The following is a 14,021-nucleotide window of genomic DNA, read 5'->3' as shown; positions in this document are numbered from 1 at the left end:
CACGCTACATTTACATTATTATTTCTTATCTTATGCGTTACTTAAGATTATACTTGTGTTAGTTATATTTTATCTTTTTAGAGTTCCATTATCTTCCAAAAACATGTTTATATAGTTATGAAAATTTCTAGCGTTAAGAGTTGCATCTCTTTAGTTCGATTTTTTTTAGTTTTTAACTTCATTTTAATATGATACTGAAAATACTTATCATACGGAACCGTATTTATGCGAGTTACAGTTACCACTTGGTCGGTTTTTGGTTTATAATTACCACAGTAACACCCAGTTGCAGAAACAGACTTTAAATTTTAATGATTTCATTAAACTCTAATGAATCATTAACTTGTTGCACAAACCAACATTAACAAAGATTTTAATGCCTCATTAAATTTTAGTAATGAAGTGTCAATCTTGCACATTAGCTTTGCGTTGCACAAAACGTCATTAGCGCTAAATGAGCGTCTATTTTGACAGTTTGTTCAATTTATTATTCTAACAATAGAAAAGAAACAAAAATATCCACAAAGATTTAACCCTTATTCAACCGCCTCTGTGGTCTAGTGGTAAGACCACCTGCTTCAGATGCAGAGGTCCCTGGTTCGATTCCCAGTGGGGGCAGATTTTTCTGTTCGGTTTGGTTGGTGGTAGGGCTTGTTCTAAGTTCGCCTGGCTAGCTACTACCATTTTACCTAAGTCTGTCGCCATAACAACAATGTTAACAGCATTGTTGTGTTCCGGCAGTTAGAGGTAAGATAGCCAGTTCCTCCGTGGTTGAGGATTCCGGGTGAAGCTCGCTTCCTGTCCACCTTCGGCCTGATCGTCACTTACCATCAGGTGAAATACAGGTCAGCTTCCTCGTTGTGGGTAAAAAAAAATGCGAGCTGGTGCTGGTATGCATTTTTTTTACAAAGTTGAAGTGGATTTTGGGTAATTGTGGGTCACTTATTTCATATTTTTGATCAAAATTAATAAAAAATAGGGGACGGGGTAGTTTTTTGGGTGGTAAATAATTTACCATTATCCATTCATGACTACCAATTATTAAATGTTGGTGGTAAAATAGTTACCAGTGTCGATCTTGGTTTGTTTTTGGTTCTTGACTAGTGACTTTCTCTTGGTTCTACCTATATTTTACTAAATATTTTGGGAATTAAAAAATATTAATATTAGTTATTATGCTTACAATTATTATGCTTACCTTGATTCTGAAGCTAACAATTCACTAATTACGTAACGTCAAAACGTTATGTAAATAGTTATAAAAAAAAAACTCCAAATATTTATTTACTTTTATTTGTGCACATACAAAAAACAACAGGTTTTTATATCATGAAACTTTTGTCATGACGGGATTTGGACAGTGGTAAACTATTTACCACTTCTTTAAAATGTCTAAATTATATGAATAAATCAATTGCAGACGCTGTCTATGAGTGAGATTATGCAATAAATGTTATAGTTTAGGAATTTGAATCGAAAAAACACTTATCAGAATTTTCGTTGAACAAAGTTTCAAAAATACCAAAAACGCGCGGTAAGAACTTGTTCACACCAAAACCGTTTGGTTGACTTTGACATTACCTGACAGTGACAAATGACGTTGAAAAGTTGTAAAATGGCATAGATAAGTAAAAAAATATATTTAAAATTTTAAATAAGTGACCACAAATCTTTTAAGTATTACAATGGGATCCTTTTTTAAAAGTAAACGAAGTGGTAATATATCTACATTTATTTGATTAAGGGTTAAAGGCAGACGCACGCAGAACAGATGACAGGCAGCAGACGCGCCAAAATCACCACGGAATTTGACATTGACTATAGAACCTTGACGTTTGCGTACTGTTTCCATTGATTTTACAATAACAAAGTCAACATATAAGTGAACGAAACGCATATCATTCATTCATATCGTTCAATTTTAATTTTAGTGTTGGCAATACTTTTTAATGGCACCTTTAAATATTCCTTAACTAAAGGACCTTTATAAGGGACTGTTAATGTTTTGTGCAACGTCTTTATTTTAATGAACTAATTAGTAATGACTCATTAACTAATGATATTTTTAGGGACCGCTTTCTGCAACTAACTGGCTGTGAGATAGGTTGGGTTGGGACTGGTTTTTTAAAGGGCACCTGCCTTCAGTAATAGAATGTAGAGCAAACTTAAATAAAAGAGCACATTTATCCTGTTCTTGCTCTTTAAAACAGATAAGTACCTACATAGCACTTATCATTAATTTAAAAATAGTCAGCCCAAATAAAAAAAGAGGTTGAGAACGTCCTTTTTTGTGATCGGTAAAAAGTGGCTTAAAAATATACTACCTCAACACTATCCAATTAGAATTTGTTACTAGCTCCCTTGAATTTAAAGTTGTGCTCTACGAAGTACTTTAGGAAGGGAAGCGAGAAGTGCCTGGATGCGGGCAGCGCAATGGAGATCTTTGGGGGAGACCTTTGTCCAGCAGTGGACGTCATTTGGCTGAAACGAACGAATAAATAAATAAAGTTGTACTCGTAGATGTCTGGCACCTCGTACCATGTCGTGGTAGATACGCAATGACTCTAAAGTCAATAAAAAATCCAAAAGGGAATAAGTACTTGGTTGTTGATTTACGACGTTCGTCGTTCGTAAAGTTGCGCAGGCGCTTGCGACAACCCCATTGCCCATTGTGTCTGCGTCAATGATATAATATCATTGGTCTGCGTGCTGAGAATGTCTGGACTGATATTTGTATCAACTTTTTTAGGTACTTGAGCATAGGAACTACCTACGTACAAACAATACAGTTCAACATGCCTATAGCTGTTCTATAGGCCTAAGATGCGCGCCGTGATTACTTTTAGCGACGTCAAAATGTATGGGCAAAATCGATAAAATGGCGTGATAATCGCTTATTCGCGGAGCGCATCTTAGGCCTACTGTAGGTCTGATTTATTACAAATGCGAAAGAACTCTGTCTGTACGTTACGTTTCACGTCTAAACCGTTGAATTAAACCACCTCTGTAAAATTTTGCAGGGTAAATTGGACTTTTGAGAAGGATATGACCTGCTAGGTATTTCATTTTGTCGTAGAATAGACCCAAGGGGATGAAACGATTTCATAAGAAATACTTAATATTGTAAAGTAAAGAGAGGTGCGATACCTAAAGCTTTTAAGCTAAAAGCTTTCTGAAATTGAATCCTAGCGGACAAAGCCGCTTGCAGAAGCTGAGCTTTATGAAATCACATCAGTTTATGATCATTATGATTATCCTAACGAACCTGAAAAATGTCTGAAAACACGAGAAGAAATCATAGATCATTATTTTCAGCAAAAAGGCTTTTAAAAAGCTCTTTTACACGTCCCAGTATTAGTTAACCCTACCACTGCTTCGGGACATAAATAGGCCAGTGATGAAAAGATGAAAATTGGTGCCTGAAATGCTGTCTGAAAAATCACGACAAGAAATCGTAGATTTTTTTTCACCAAAAAGGCTTTTAAAAAGCTCTTTTACATGTCCCAGTATTAGTTAACCCTACCACTGCTTCGGGACATAAATAGGCCAGTGATGAAAATATGAAAATTGGTTGTTGGTAGGGCTTGTTCTAAGTCCGCCTGGCTAGCTACTACCATCTTACCTAAGTTTGTCGCCATAACCACAATGTTAACAGCATTGTTGTGTTCCGGCAGTTAGAGGTAAGATAGCCAGTTCCTCTGTGGTTGAGGATTCCGGGTGAAGCTCGCTTTCACCTTCGGCCTGATCATCACTTACCATCAGGTGAGACACAGGCCAAGAGCTTCCTCGTTGTGTATAAAAAAAGCAGAGCACTTGGGAAGTAAGAAAATTGAAGAAAAAGTGCTCTTCATTGTCAGAACTTTCGAGAACCAATAACAGCACGTGTTCTGGATTTCTCGTTTTAGAATTCAACGCTCAATCAATCGATATTTGATTTACTGTTGCGTGTTGCGCACGCGCTTGCGACAGCCACCATCGGCCATTGTATGCGTGCTGCGAATCAATAACATGGGAAATGCATCGGCAGTTGCACTTGTCAGCTGTTTTATAATTGCATTTCGTGATGGTGTCGTAACGCCATCGGGCGTTACGACTTGATGAATCGTCAGTTCCTTATCGGGTCATCGCCTTGCCTCTAAAAATGATTAGAGGGTGGGAGTGACTCTCTCGACTGGGAGGGCTCGACCGCTGTTTAACGGCCTACTTGTACGATGTTATAGAGCTAGCATTTTAATAGAACACACGTGGTCATTTATAAAGCCAAAGGCTGTTATGTTTACTTGTTTTAGACTGTTATACAGCTAGTAGCTGTAGTAGGACTTGTTTGTGATAATTAAAATAACCTTTTTTTACTATCTGTACAAAAGTGTTTCAATGGTTCACATGTGCACTGTAGGCTGTTAAAAGGACTATATGTGTTGTCCATTAACATCAATAGCAGTTTATTTGTCCACAAGTACTACTCTTATTTGCTTTAAGCTGAACATGAATGTGAATGTGATATTCTATTACACATTTCCCCAAGCCTGTTTTTAGTTGTTCATGGTGGTTCTGTACATGATGCAGAGGAAAACATTATGCCTGAACCTGAAATTTCCCTTCAAAATATATAGATATCAGAGTGTGATGATTGCAGTTCTAGTGATAGTGAATACCATTTTGATTTGGACAATTATTTAACCTTTCGCAAAAAAATAAGAACATGGGCTATTGAAAATCGTATTCCTCATTCCGCTTTGAATAAATTGTCAGGCATAATAAACGAATTTAAACCGGGAACACTACCGTCTGATGCTTTAGGTATTCATACTTGACTATTAGAACCTGGGCTAGGCGATTTAACGGACATTAATAAACTAGTCAACAAAAAAACAACTTTTGCATGTAACATGAAAACTTTTGTCTGGTTATGATTAGGACAAGGATAAGGATACTAGAAATACAAATTAAATGTTTTAAATACGAATAGTTTTTTTGTAATACCATTTTATAGCATTTTAGAAATTTTGAATTTTTATCAACAAAAAGAAGTTATTTCGATTTATTGCAACATTAATATGAATTTCCTTTTATGATTTTCGTCTGTATTTTGCTTCAGGAATGTCTCGTTTTAATGTCCAACAGTAATCCGCTAACATTCGTGGGCTCCACTTGCTTTGATATCGTTTTTCTATGGTAGAAGTCTTGATAGAATCTTTCACCGTGTTCATCGCTGATGGCGCCCAAATTTTCAGGGAAGAAGTCTAAATGTGAATGAAGAAAATGTATTTTCAATGTCATATTACAGGCCAAAGCCTTATAAGTAGATAAAAGCTCCGCAATAATACATTTATGGTCACTTGATCAGTGATTTCCTAGAAAATTGGAAGTTACTTTCATGAAAGATTCCCAAGCTGATTTTTCTAAATTACTAAGCTTTTCCCTAATTAATATATCATCTTTCATCAATTGCCTGATTTGAGGGCCAACAAATATGCCCTCAAAGTCAGGATCCAATGTGTCTTTTCGATTTTTGGCGTAACGGCCAGATCGCTAGTTTGAGGTGGTTCTGGTAGCGGACTACCGGTAGATCTTCACTATGAGGGATCGGTCTTTTAGCTGAAGGCAGGTCAGGATACTTAATTTTACTTTTTGGTTTAATTATAATACCTTTTTTGTATCAGTAAGACAAAAATAACAATCAGATGATTGGTTCGTTGGTTCCAACCTAATCATAGGGATTGCAAAAGGCATAGATCGAGATCTTTTCGTCCACCCAGTGAAAAGACCCACACATGTAACATAACAGATGTATGGAACCCTCACTTTGTCTTGTTGTCCGATGGAAAAGCCAAAATACTATTCATATAACTTAGTTACTAATGGTGTCAAATTCCTTCGCTGAGTTTTGAAAGTAATGTCACCACAAATTTAAAAAAAACTTTTAAGGATCATTTTTGCACTTTCTTGACATTATTTAAGAATCACTTAACTCTAAAAACAGAACAAAACACTACGCTCTTCAAATAAACAATTTCTCTGAATGCGAAAGTGAAAAAAAAGGTTAATTTTTAATTTTGTGGGTAGTAGCTGTAACACGAAAACTAGACCTGATGGAATCAAAATAAATATGGAAATAAATTGAGGGTAGGTAGGTAATTTAAAATTAGCAAGCACCTTTCTTGTTACAAAATTTTGTTGACCAGTGAATTTTTATTGCGGATCTCTAAAATTTCGGTATTTGAAAGAATTAAAGATACACAATTGACCTGAACTAGGTACATCTTAAAGCTGTATATAAGTTCACATTAGAATAAATTTATAGACATTAGCGCTGTAGTGGTACAAATGTGGAACTTCATATAGATAAAAGCATTCTAACAGAACACATGTGAACTTAATATACGCTCACCGCATTAAATTGGAGTTATAACAGTTCACATAGCCGTATTTCATTTCCACCATTTTGTTCTACATAACCTAAAATATTTACCAAATAAATCTCCAAAATTAATGCAGATTTATCACAAAATTCGCAGATAGAGCGATTGAGTTTTGGTTTCAGGTTATAATTAATTACCGTAATATGATTATAATGCCAATACAATATCAAAAACTGAAAATTGTAGATTTCCTCTCAGCCAGTTTTAAATATTTTAAAATGAATATCGCGTTTTTACAGAGGCGCGTAAATATTTTAGCTGTAAATATGTATACATTTCACGATAAAGTTGCATTCCCAATGGCATTAACATTATTAAGTATTTAAAACCCGTGTTATTATTTGCATAAATGATTATCCGCCCGAGTTGTTTCCCTCTTGGCACTCACGTACAAATACCAAACTAATATTAAAATGTGGAAATAATTTAGGACACACGTGAACTTTATGTAGCATTGGAGTACTTTTGTCGGACTTTATAACTTTGAAAGCTGTGCATTTAGCCACTTGTTACTCTTTATTACACTCACGTACGTTGTATGGTTCACACTGCGTCACATATAGTGCCGTAAGTCAACCTTAAGTCCGATGTTACTACTTAAACTGCTATTATAATGCTGTTATACTGCTAATGTACAGCCATAGTGAACTTAAGGCTGTCTAATTTGTGCCCAAACTGGTTCTATAAAAGCATTATAGCAAGCTATACAGCTCGTATACAGCTGACATACACAGCTTGTGGAGTACATGTGAACGACTAGACATACTATATAGAACCCCGAATGTTACTTGGGATGCGCTAAAAATAGATTATTCTCAAAGTAAGCAGTACACAAAATAAGTTTGGGAACCCCTGCTTTAGAGGGAAAGCTTTGTCTAGCAATGGACGTCATTTGGCTGAAACGAACGAACGATGCAATGGTTAGGGTATTTCAGGTTTTTTTTTTATGTGACAGGAGGCAAACGAGCAGAGGGATCACCTGATGGTGATTACCGTCGCCCATAGACACCCGCAAGGTTTGAAAGTAATTTCGAGCTTCGGAGGTCACGTTAAAAATTAGGTGCCATGTTAGATGACTATGGAGTTAATTAATTAACTGATACATTTTAATGCTTCTGTATTTATAATTACTTTTTGTTTCAGATTGCACCTGCATGAAGCGCTACCATGAACCCGTTTGTAAAACAGGTAATGTGTGCATGTTTCATAGTTTAATAACTAACCTAGCCATACAACGGTTATAAAAAAAACAAAATAATTTAATTGCAATTTGAATGTAAATAAAACTAATTATTCAGGTTCGTGATCACTGTTGTAATAATCAAGCATAAACTTTGGTAGACTGGCTTTTTATAATTCCAAGTATTATTATATTCAGCTTCAACAAGTATTTTTTGTTGGTCTACATTTATATCAAAAGAAATATCAGTCAGTTAGGTACTTATCAGGTTGATTCGCTATGGTCAAGGCGTTATGAAAAAGTTATAAATAAATTAATAATTATTGTTCTGTCTCAAAACAGTCACCACAACTCAGTGAGTCATACATAAACAAGTGTATGTGTGAATGGGACCCAGTACTTCTAGTATAAAAGAATTTATCCATAACTCCATAAAAATATGCCTATTTACTTATTTAAATTATTTGAGTTCTAACTCGCGGGGCAACCCCGTAAGCCATGGAGTTACAATTGTTTACTTACTATGTTTGGACATCTTAAAATAATGGACTATTGACATCAAACATTCATTTCACTGTTAAATAACTTCAAAACCCAGCCGCATTTTACTGAATTTAACTACAGAAAACATGAGCCGGAAGACGTAGTGTGGCCTGGCCTCCCACTAGGTGGACCGACGATCTGGTGAGGGTAGCGGGAGGTGCCTGGATGCGGGCGGCGCAGGACCGGTCTTTGTGGAAAACATTGGGGGAGGCCTTTGTCCAGCAGTGGACGTCTTTCGGCTGAAACGAACGAACGAACGAGAAAAACTTATTAATCAAAAAGCACAAGCTATACCTAAAAGACTTGCCGAATCAAAACGTTAGGTAGCGTAACATAAAAACCGTACATTGACTTAAAAAAATACCAACTGGTAGAGTCCGTTTAATGTTTTTAATTATTGACATTTAACTTAAACATAGTAACAATTGACTGGCGCAGTTACCGGTCGTGATAAAATAAACGTGCAAGATTCGTATCGCAAATAAATAAATTCAATTTTTGCTATGTAATCGTTGGTATTTGCATAGATCATGACCGCGCACTGTTGCCAGCCAGGATGGCAAGTCTAGGAATCGGAAAGGCGGAACTAATGGCAAATGGTCAATTTGAACTGGACATTTTTGGGTGTCATACAATAAAAAGAGTGTCAAAATTAAGCGACGATAGCGGAGACGGTGAAGGTGGACTGGCCGACTCGTGATCCGAGGAACACGGGTTCGATCCCCGCCGCAGCTCGACTATTGTCTATCGTGGTGAACCCACTCGTAACACCAGCATATTTAGCTTACTACTAAGGGTTGACGGGATTATTAATTTGTACCTTATTTACAAATGTAACGTGCCTTCAGCTGCGTAGCCAGAAACTGACAACTGACATGAGCGACGAGCGTATATGACCCAGGATATTGGGCTACCGATTTGAAGATAATAGTTGCAAGCAAATAATACTTCCGACACACTACCTAAATATCACAGGTTTAACGGGACTATTCCCACCTCTCGTTCCCACCGCTGCAACTCCTGTGTAGCCAGGATCTATAGCTTGACCGCCATAAAAACCCAACGAATGAAGGTCAAGATTATCACATATTTCTCGTTCGTTCGTTCATTTCAGCCGAAAGACGTCCACTGCTGAACAAAGGCCTCCCCCAAGGATTTCCACAAAGACCGGTCCTGCGCCGCTCGCATCCAGGCACCTCCCGCGACCTTCACCAGATCGTCGGTCAACCTAGTGGGAGGCCTGCCCACGCTACGTCTTCCGGCTCGTGGTCGCCACTCAAGAACTTTCCTGAACAGGTTTCTCATGAATACTTTAATATTCCCAGCTGTTCGTGGTGAGCGGGGCAGCGCTGAACATAGCGGGGCACGGCTGCGCACACGGCTTCCCAGCTGTGCTGTTCGCGCAGCTCGCTGTGAGCAAGGAGGTGGTGCTAACTGACCATGATACATCTTGGATAGGTAAAGAACACACACAGTTTTTACGGTAATTCATAAGACTCATGAGACTTACTTGACCTGAAAACGACGCTAGATATAAGGATAAAATTACTCGAGATTTCCGCTTAGTGTAAATCTTAAGCTAAGTAATTTTATATTTTCAACCGACTTCAAAAAAGGAGGAGGTTCTCAATTCGACCCGTATGTTTTTTTTCTATGTTTGTTACGCGATAACTCCGCCAATTATGAACCGATTTGAACAAATCTTTTTTCGGCGTATAGATAATACCTCAAGGGTGGTCCCATTTAAATTTAATAATAGAAAAAACAACCCCCAAGGGTGGAAAATTGGGGATGAACTTTTTATACGCAATATCTCCGCCGATTGATAAATCAATTTGAACGATTATTTTTTTGTTGAATAGGTATTATCATAAGGGTGGTTTCATGCGAATTTGAAGAAAATATTTCACCCCCAAGGGTGGAAAATTGGGGATGAACTTTTTTATACGCAATATTTTTAATTTTTTAGATTTTTTTTGTGTTCACGCATTTGAAGTCGGTTTTATTTTTTTTTAAAGTTATTATTATTAATATCTAATTGTGGATTTCCGCTAAGTAACGCCTGATACTATTTATATGAAAACGACGTGTCGCATAAGTTAGCTTAGAAATATTACTTCCGTAGTGTGAAATTAAATAATGCCTAGATTTATCTTGTTAGATCATCGCTGTACTACAGTCGACATCAGACTATACATAGTTTCCGTTCCGTACATGATTTTGATAGGATTCACATAATTATATATAATCAAAAATACACTGTGGAAACTTACCCTCTGTTGTTTCCAGCATCCGTCCTCGGCGCCATGGGGATCGTCGGCAACTTCATCTCTCCAGTCCTGATGACCCGCTTCGGCCGCCAAAGAGCACACCTCATCTCCACCGTCCCAGCTCTCTTGGGATGGATCTTCTTTTTCCTGGGAAACTCTGTCCCGCTCTTCATTATAGCCAGGCTATTACACGGCATGGCCCTCGGACTCAGAACTCCTCTAGCCGCCATATTAGTCGCTGAATACACCGATCCCAAATACCGAGGAGCATTTCTTGGGACCTTCGCCATTTCTTTAGGATTAGGAATATTTTTGTCACATGTTTGGGGAGCACATTTAACATGGCGAGCGACCGCTGGAGTCTGCGCTTTGTTCCCACTAATATCCATGGTAATTATAAGCCTATCACCGGAATCTGCCAGTTGGTTAGTGTCCAAGGGAAAATTTGAAGAAGCTAAGAAGGCCTTCAGATGGGTAAGAGGCGAAGGCGAGGTACAAAACGCGGAATTGGAAGCCATGATCACGGCCCAAAAGGAAGAAATGAAAGCAGAAATCCAGAGGAAGGACGCAAAGAAGTTCACATGCAACGGCATGTTCAAAGCAGTCGTTGATGGCATCAAAGATGCCTTGAGGATATTCAAAAGGAAGGAGTTTTATAAGCCGGCTTTTATTGCTATTAGTATGCTGGTGGTCTTCGAGTTCGGTGGAGCACACATGTTTGCTGCCTACGGGAACATAATACTCTGTGCTGTTCTCGACAAGAAGAACGTCGAAGACGTGGCTTGGCAGTTCCAACTGATGGACCTTCTGAGGACAGTTTGCGCATTGGCTGCCATATTTCTGCTCAAATTCTTCAAACGAAGGACCATTCTGTTCACAAGCGGTGCTCTGACTGTGCTGTCACTATCGTCTATTTCTGTTTTTATTTACATGAGAAAGGCGGGTCTTATCTTATCGCCATGGGTTTTAGACACAGTTCCATTAATATTAATGATAGTGTATGTTGTAGTTTTTTGTTTAGGTTTAGTCCCGTTGAACTGGGTGATATGTGGCGAAGTGTTTCCTTTAGCGTACAGAAGTTTAGGATCAACGTTGTCCACGTTGTTTTTAACGCCATCGTTCATGATATCTATGAAGACTGCTCCTCATTTGTTTTCTTCTGTGGGTGTAGAAGGAGCCTTTCTAGTGTACTCAGCTACCTTAATTGTATTCCTATTAGTAATTTACGCGTTATTACCAGAAACTAAAGATAGAACGTTACAAGAAATAGAAGACAGTTTCAAAGGCAAAAAGAAAGTTGATCAAGAAGTACAAATGACGTTAATTAATAAAGAGGATATTGTAGTTATGAAATGATAATAAAGTGTAGATACTCATAACAATTTTATATTTAGTACAACATTTAACATTATTCTGTGATAGATAGGTACAATAATAATTATACATAATATAGGTGGGTAATTAGACACATATTATTTTCAAGTAATAGACAATAACACTAATACTTTGTAAGACTAGTCTTCAATGACTTTTACCTATAAAACATACTTTAAGTAAATCTTAGAATATAATAAGGCATACATATAAGTATTATCAGGCACTTAATGACGACCTAAAGATATAAAATTGTATGATTTGAATTATCAAACATAAATGAGAATAAACTTTCCTTTGATTTTATTCTATTTTGAGTAACACAGTTCCAATGAAGGCATTACATACATAATTACATACATAAATAAGTACCAAAAGACAATTAAAATACAATTATAAAAATATTTTTGGTTTTATTTTATCATTTTTCCTCATTAGAAGCTCCTACTTATCTCTTACTTAGCAATAAAATTTCTTTGGTAGCATTCAATAATTCTAGGTTTTATAATAACCCTCATGGTTTCACAGTTATGGCAGAATAAAATGCATATAAAATGTCACTATAACACGATACATATTACTTATTATTTTTATCTAAAACTATAACACAAAAAGCTTTAAATTAACATTCATAACTTTGAACTTATACTAGTTAATGAGATTCTGGAATTCTGTAGTTATGTTAGTAGTAATAAATCAATATGATTTTGTAAAACCTAAATTATAGGTAAAAAGTATTATAATTTACTCTGGTATGGCTTTCCAAATGGTATTTATCTTATCGAGGTTCAGATCTGGTGGCCCAAACAGAAACTGACCAACAGAGTCAGGGCCAAACATGGTCAACAGATTAGTACGATGTTTATTGAGAATGAGTGAAGAAAGAGGCGTCCGGGCCACTCCAATCATCTGAGCGCAGATTCCGGTGATGTGAACGTCATCGATCCAGAAGTACGGTAAGCTTTGGGCAGTGGCCAGCAAGCGTGGCACTACATCTTGAGAATACAGGATCGCCCAACCTGGAATAAATGACAATCATACAGTTAATAATTATACTTGTAATGCAAATAAAGTAGTAGACTACAAGGCAAATAAAGTAGTTGTTTAAGGCAAAAATGTTTATGTAATTTCAATACTCATTTACCTGCACAATATGTTGGATAATACTGAGCAGAAAACTCAGTTAGTGACACCCTCCATTTGGACTTGTTTGAACGCTGTGCCTGAGCATGTTCTAGCACTTGGCATGTTATCAATCCCTTCGTGCCCCACGGAGACAGCTCCTTAGCCAGAAACCTTCTCAGCTCATGCGAATTGACCACCATATCATCGTCAGTCTTCAAAATATACTTAGCAGTCGGGCAGTGATGCACCACCCACTTCAAGGCCATAACGTGCTTGTATGTCATATTCCGATATGCGTCGGCAAAGTTCCCCTGCACAATATCTCCGTACATTTGACTCTCGTTCCTAATTTGCTGCTCTATCTTCGGTTTGTTCGTCTCTCCCATCAAAAACACAACTTTAGTGGAATCCACTGATCTTCCCCACGTGCTGCGTATAACCATCCTGTTCTTAAAGTTCGTAGGCCTCGAAGCTACCAGCACTACCAACAGTAACCCTGCTGGATAGTCTCTACATGTCTGAGGATTGATTTTAAACGAAAAGTTTCTGATATCTATCAACTGATCGTAAGTGTCGTTTACGACGATTTCGTTAACACTATCAGGCCCAAGAATAGAAAATTTAGGATCACGAATACGTACAACAACCGGCGTTGTGGTGTGATAGTAATCGTAAAGAAACATACACCCGAAAATGCAAATCAATACCTTGTGAAGAGTCAACATGTCGAATTTTTCTCGTTGAAACTCGGTCATATTTCAATACCACAGACAGTTATGTGTTTCACACTACGACGTGAAGTGCACTGAACATTGTAGCCATCTATTTGGGATTATACAACAGGAAATTCAGATAAAAACACGATAACAAACTCCACCAACCAAGCCAATGTTTTGGTTTTTTGACATTTCTCTGACTGACATTATTGACAAGACGTTTTCGTTCGAAAATCTTAAAAAAAATTTTTTTTTATTCGTTTTAATAATGTTCGAAATAATAGTTTTCGTAAAAAAATATTCTCTTATGAAGATTCCAACTCGAGTTTATTTGTTTGTTTTACCCTTAGTTTTACTTAGTAATGGTAAGTTTCTCGTTTCAGAATAAATT

At 37.1% G+C, this 14,021-nt stretch overlaps 2 protein-coding genes across 3 annotated transcripts in view; one reads left to right on the top strand and one right to left on the bottom strand.

The window, feature by feature from the left end:
• LOC135084266 (facilitated trehalose transporter Tret1-like) overlaps positions 1 to 12,191 on the top strand; it is a 32,975-nt gene extending 20,784 nt beyond the window's left edge. For both annotated transcript variants that reach the window (XM_063979049.1, XM_063979048.1), the window contains exons 2-4: positions 7,566 to 7,610; positions 9,471 to 9,603; positions 10,435 to 12,191. In XM_063979049.1, the coding sequence (XP_063835119.1) occupies positions 7,590 to 7,610; positions 9,471 to 9,603; positions 10,435 to 11,771 (1,491 nt within the window). In that variant the 5' untranslated portion in view covers positions 7,566 to 7,589 and the 3' untranslated portion in view covers positions 11,772 to 12,191. The remainder of the gene's footprint in view (positions 1 to 7,565; positions 7,611 to 9,470; positions 9,604 to 10,434) is intronic.
• LOC135084267 (beta-1,3-galactosyltransferase 5-like) lies at positions 11,782 to 13,812 on the bottom strand. The gene is made up of 2 exons (XM_063979050.1): positions 12,934 to 13,812; positions 11,782 to 12,808 (listed from the first exon to the last, which is right to left on the bottom strand). The coding sequence occupies exons 1-2, from the start codon at positions 13,667 to 13,669 to the stop codon at positions 12,534 to 12,536; spliced, it is 1,011 nt and encodes a 336-aa protein (XP_063835120.1). The 5' UTR covers positions 13,670 to 13,812; the 3' UTR covers positions 11,782 to 12,533.
• Between the last annotated feature and the right edge of the window lie 209 nt (positions 13,813 to 14,021).

This window comes from Ostrinia nubilalis, chromosome 25 (assembly GCF_963855985.1).
Source record: "Ostrinia nubilalis chromosome 25, ilOstNubi1.1, whole genome shotgun sequence".
Lineage (NCBI taxonomy): Eukaryota > Metazoa > Arthropoda > Insecta > Lepidoptera > Crambidae > Ostrinia > Ostrinia nubilalis.
Note: the sequence above shows the minus strand (reverse complement) of the source record. Positions and strands in the feature narration are given on the sequence as shown.

Excerpts from the sequence above, each read along its gene's own strand:
- LOC135084267 (XM_063979050.1), bottom strand. The coding sequence starts at position 13,669 with ATGACCGAGTTTCAACGAGAAAAATTCGACATGTTGACTCTTCACAAG. Across the intron at positions 12,809-12,933 it reads TTATCCAACATATTGTGCAG|GTTGGGCGATCCTGTATTCT; the intron begins GTAAATGAGTAT and ends CATTTATTCCAG.